This window comes from Plasmodium malariae, assembly GCF_900090045.1.
Source record: "Plasmodium malariae genome assembly, chromosome: 14".
Classification (NCBI taxonomy): domain Eukaryota; phylum Apicomplexa; class Aconoidasida; order Haemosporida; family Plasmodiidae; genus Plasmodium; species Plasmodium malariae.
Genome location: NC_041788.1, coordinates 1,341,544 through 1,347,543, shown reverse-complemented (window position 1 = coordinate 1,347,543; position 6,000 = coordinate 1,341,544). Strand labels below are relative to the sequence as shown.

The 6,000-nt window shown below is 24.6% G+C and overlaps 1 protein-coding gene across 1 annotated transcript; it reads right to left on the bottom strand.

Moving 5' to 3' along the window:
- Positions 1–3,716, bottom strand: PmUG01_14038300 (3',5'-cyclic nucleotide phosphodiesterase, putative; the record flags this gene model as incomplete). Its single annotated transcript, XM_029007946.1, has 9 exons — positions 1–837; positions 1,040–1,255; positions 1,403–1,675; positions 1,842–1,979; positions 2,159–2,360; positions 2,489–2,593; positions 2,781–2,962; positions 3,072–3,220; positions 3,458–3,716. The coding sequence occupies 9 exons, from the start codon at positions 3,714–3,716 to the stop codon at positions 1–3; spliced, it is 2,361 nt and encodes a 786-aa protein (XP_028864284.1).
- Between the last annotated feature and the right edge of the window lie 2,284 nt (positions 3,717–6,000).

Below are 6,000 nucleotides of genomic sequence, written 5' to 3'. Positions count from 1 at the left end.
TCAAGAATTATATTTACATTTCTGCAGTTGATAAATGGTTAAATTTGGTTTATAGGGAGTTTTCCATGAATCGGGAATATTATTTAACAGTTCACTTAAATATTTTTTTTTTCTTGTATCGCTTTTTTCTATTTTTGTCCATTTAGAATAATTTCTTTTAACTTTGTCCATCATAACTTGTGTAATGGTGCTTCTGTCAAGAGTTTTAAGAGAAGTTATTAAAGGATAAACTAATTCTTTTAGAAATGTTCTTTGAATTTGTATAAAATTATTATGAGAATTCCTATCAAATAGGGGGTTAATTTGATATCCTCTTTCCAATTGTTCATCTCCCTCATAATAAAATTCATTTACTAATCTTTTAACCCATAAATAATGCTCCCCCCAGTCAACACAATTATGAGATAAGTCAGCAGCTTTTATAATCATCTTTAAACATAAAATAATATTTTTTTCTATGTATGATTTGGTTTTAATAGACTTAATCCGAAATTGAGCTAATATTTTTATATGCTTACTCATATCAGTTGCTAAGATTAGTTCAATTATTTGTTGCCTCAGGTTTAATAGACTTTTTGAATCCTCTTTTTTAAAAATGTTATTTTCTTCTTTAAGTAATATATGAAATAAAAAAGAACAGTGATAATTCTCTAAAATTGATTTATCATTATAAATTACGCTCAAAAAGTTTGAGCAGTTTTTAAGAAAAATATTTGTTCTCCCAAAGTGTCCTATATCGTGGCCCAAAGCAGCTACCAAAAAAGCAGCCATTTCGTTATCTCGTAATATATTCGCTGTGTCCAAATTATTGATTAGAATATTACAGTGTTGTGTTACCTGAAATAGAAGTAATGATATATAAGATAAATAAGCAGATTAAGGAGAATATCGAAATATACCATTGTGTGCATGTTGTTTCTTAAATGAAAAGGAATAATCCAAAAAAAAAAAAAAAAAAAAAAAGAAAAAAAAAAGAAATAATCGCACTAAATAACTTTCTTCTCCTGTATAAAGGATTTAAAAAATATTATTATCATACCATAGCTGCATGAATACAATTATGATAAGGAACATTGTTATATCCCCTTTTCATTTCATAAAGCAGTGAATATAATGTTTCATTTGGTATGTTTTCGCTAGCCGTGTAATATTTGTGTAATAAATATTTTCCTATATGAATAAAAATATCTTCATTAGGTGCGCCTGTGTTTAGAAATTTTGTGTTGCATATGTCTATATCTAATTCTTCAGGATGCTTAAAAAAAAAAAAAAAAAAAAAAAATGAAAAAATATATTGTAAACACAATTTTTCTTATTTGTTCTAAGTAGATTATGCATTATAAAGTTGCACATAAAATAAAAGAAATATTACGCATCATTTTATTTCTATTTTTTTATATACCATGTTTATGTCAAAGTTACTTATGAAACTTTTATGCTCGCCCTTTTTTGAAGAAGCTTTAGATTGTAAATCTAATTTACCCTTAGACCGTACTTCTGATAATGATTCAATCATCGATTCTGTTTCCGATTCTTCCTTAAATTCTTCAGCACATTCTTCTTTACATTCCTCCGTTCCTTCTACGGTTCCTTCCTCCTTATATGTTCCCTTATGAATTAATCTCTGTTTAATCTTCTTAATATCCATCATATACCCATATATATGATTATAATTCTGAAGAAAAGGAAAAATAGAAGGTACATTATATAGCGTATCAAAATGAAGTTAGTGAAGATCAATTCTTTCTTTGGTGTGTGTCATATACAATTAATACAGAAAGTCTACATAAGCATGTATATATACATATATATGTATATGTTTTTATTTCTTTTTTTCTAACTTTTTTGTTTATGGTTTTCAAATCAGGAGAGAACAAATTATCCTCCTTTAGAATATTTAAAATTTTTTCTAAATTATTGACGATACAAATATTTTTTTCTCTTGGACTTGTATTTAAATTGTAATAATCTCCAATGGACTAAAAAATGAATTAAGAATATGATTATTAAGAAGTTTTCTTTTTTTTTCCGTTGACAATTGCACTCTTCAAATGATAAGTATGAATATATATGTATATATATATATATATATATATATATATATATATATATATATAAGATAAACAAGTATCGAAAAAAAAAACAAAAAAAAACATACGTCGTTAATTATGTTGTAAATTTCTTCAATATTAGTCACTGATGACCTTTCCTTCTGTTCCCTTAGGTTTATCTTTAATTTAATAATCTGTTTTGATTGTTTATTCCAATTATGAAAAGCTAATCTTCTTTGAATTTCAATGATGTATCTTATTATAAATATAAAAATACTACCTACAAATGATGACGCTATCATAAATATACTTAAAAATGACATAAAAATCGGAAATAGGTGTGTCTTTCTCATTAATTCGGTATGCTTATACATATACATACACATATATATAATGATACTACTTTTTTTTATTTCTCTGGTATATTTTTTACATACTTGTCTGTTAGGATATAATTCTTCACTGTAATAATGTAGTAAACGGAAAAAATTGCTATCTTCATCATGAAGAACAACACGTCGAAAATGTAGGAGTAACATATTCTGACACAAATATATGCATAAACACATGAATGGACGTATGCCTCTATGGGTACACATATTTTTATTTAGAATGGGGAAAGTGCAACTTTGTTCTATTTCTTCACACAGAAAGTTGAATAAGATAATATCTATTATATTTTATCTTTTATATTTCATATGTTATCTTCTTTTTTTTTTTTCCCCGTACCTGCATGGTATTACTGTTATCAAATAGAAAACTGGAAGGTATCCAAAAAAGCATAATACAATATTTATTTTATTATGGACGTATGTTGCGTATAAAAAATTATTAACATTCACAACGGTTGGTAGATGATCCTTAACATCAGTAAATAATATAAATATCCATGAACACCATAGGACGAATATCTACCAAGGAAGAATTAAAAAAGTGCAATATAATATGAATCTCCATGATATGAATAAATGACTGTTATTTTCAACTCTTTTTTTTCATTTTCATTTCCCCTTTTCTTACCAAAATAGTATAGAAGATAAATAGTATCCCTCTAATATTTTTAAACTTTTCTATATAGTGTGTATAGTGTAATATTAGCATAAGTATTATATTAAGCGCAGCAAAAGTATGTAAAAATACGAATGTCAAATTTAGGATAGACAATAAATCTATAAAAAAAAAAAAGAAAAGAAAACGATTGCATAGAGAGCACGATATATTGTCCCGAGGTATACACGTATGTGCATATTCATTCATTTACTTTATTATATGTAGCACAGTATTGAATGTATATGTGTATGTACTTGTCTATGTACATGCGTACATATATTTATACTTATGCAACATTATTCCTTTTTATTTTTTCCTTTTAAATGTTCTGCATTTAGTAAGTTCCTTTAATATACCGTTTATCTTCCCAACGATTAAACAAATAGAGTACATAAATAAGAGGGAGCTTAAATGAGAAATCAAAATAAAAAGTTTTTTCTTATAAATATTATCATATAGATTAATAAAGTATATGAACTCTTCTTCATTATCTTTAAATTTCAAAGGCCAGAATTTGATGACCCTTTCTTCTTCATTGCTAGGATAAGAGAAAAGAGAGAAAGCTTTTCTAAATGCATCATTTTTATTACATTTTTCTTTACTATGATCTATCATGTTTTTAAAAAAGTGTTTCAAGAATTTGGAATACAAAACAACAGAAATTAAAAGGGCGGTAAAAAAAATTAAATAAATTTTCAGACACCCCAAATGCTAGAACAAAAAACCAAAAACATAAGCAAAGAAAAAAAAAATAAAATAAAATAAAATATAAAATAAAATGCTGAGAGTAAAACATTAAATAAAGTACAAAATTTTTCTTATGCCCTTAATCACCCTTTAAGTATGTAAGCTTAAAATTCTATAATTGTTTTGGTAAAGAAGACAACTTGATAAATAAATGTCTATGAGTACTTGTGCTTTTACTCACATATGAACAAAACTCAGGAAAAAAGAAAATTTTCACTATTTTTCAACATGGTTAGTATTTATCAATGATATTTTCATTTTGCATGAAACGCAGCAGATGGTTTGATTATTTCTTCAAAAATAATTCTCTTAAAATGTAAATTTTTCCTTTTGAAAATAAAATATATAGAAATATAAGGAAAATGTAACACTGCAAATATTTACTAATGTATGGGCGTGTGTGTATATGTGTGTGTATGTGTGTGTGTACGTGTGTGTGTACGTGTGTGTGTACGTGTGTGTGTATGTTTGTATATATTGTATGTATATATATATGTATATGCATAAAGCGTAAGAAGCTATTTCATACAAATTGATTATCTTTTTTTTTTGCATATTTATGAAAAAAAATATATCAAAATTTAAACATTTACATGTAAGAATGTATATATTCTTATAAGGGACATTATTGTTAAAAAAACATGCAACTATATTTTGAGTAGTGTTTTCGATTGTTGCAAATAATAAATTGTGAGATTACTTCGTAAATATATTGTAAAATTAAATTAGAAGGTAATTTATTTTTGAACTTTATAAAACTCCATATACTTAATTTGTTAGAAGACCAAAAAAATTATTAAGTCATAATTAAGAAATAATATAATAAATCTGTAAGAGGGGGCTATTTCTTATTTAAATTTTTACATAATCGTTTTTTCATTTTTTATTCCAATTAAAAACAGTGCAGTAGATTTATTCATACATGTACATATAAAACATAAATTTGCGTATTATTTTGAAAAAGAAAAAAAGAAAAAAAAAAATTGTAATTTTACCCCGTTTTCCTTCATTCCATTATATTTCATTAATATGTAGTGAAATTGAATATCTATATTCTACAACTTATGTTATGCATTATTTCTTAGTATATATGAATATTTGAACTTTATAAACTCATTTTTCACCCCCATACTAGTAGTATTAAGTAAGCAGTACTTAAGAGAACATGTTTAAATAAAAATAAATAACAACCCAATTTAGAATTTTTGTAGGTGATAAATGTATATAACATATAAAAAAAAATTGCACTTACAAAGTTTGAAATTTTACTGAGTGTAGCTAAGTATATTTAAAGCATAAACAACAAAATTGTTGTTCTTTAAATTTATTTGAGTTCACCGCACTGTATCCTATTTAAATGGTCTGATCTATTAATTTATTCATTCATTCATTCATTCATTTGTTTATCTTATCCTTTATTTATTTGTAAGTGTATTGCTAAGGATACCGAAAAGAATATATGAGTGAAAAAAAATTCATCATTTACAGTATAATTTTTTATGTTTTTTTTTTTCCTTATTTATATTTGTAAATAAAAAAAAAATATACGATGAAAAGGGTAAAATTAAATAAAGGCATATTTAAATAATATAAATTTATTAGACTAAATCATTTAAAAGTAAAATGATATTTATTATGTCTTTGAGTACTTGGGTACGAATATGTTCTCGTAAAGACGGAAAAACTAGAATTAAAAATGTTACTTAAAGTATATTTTAACACCCTACAGAAGAATGAAATTTTTCTTGGTTAATTTATATTTGAAAAATGGCTAAAATGGCAAAGAAAAAGAAAACAAAAAAATACACACATATATATATAACATCCTAATTTCAATAATAGCTAATTGTTTGTTCATCAATTAGATACACATACCAGACACGACAATTACATAACTATTTTTTTCCATGTCAAAATGTGCACTAATCTTATTATAAAAAAATATAATGTAATATATTATTAAAAAACAAATAATTAACAGTTCCAAATAAAAGCAAAACGTAATACAATTACACATTAGAATTAGTAACAAAAGATTATTAACATCTTAAAAAATAATATTAATTTAAAGAGTATATATAAAAGATACAAGTTAAATACTATATATTACTGTTCTTGTAACTGTGCACATTTGTTGTATCGTAATATATTT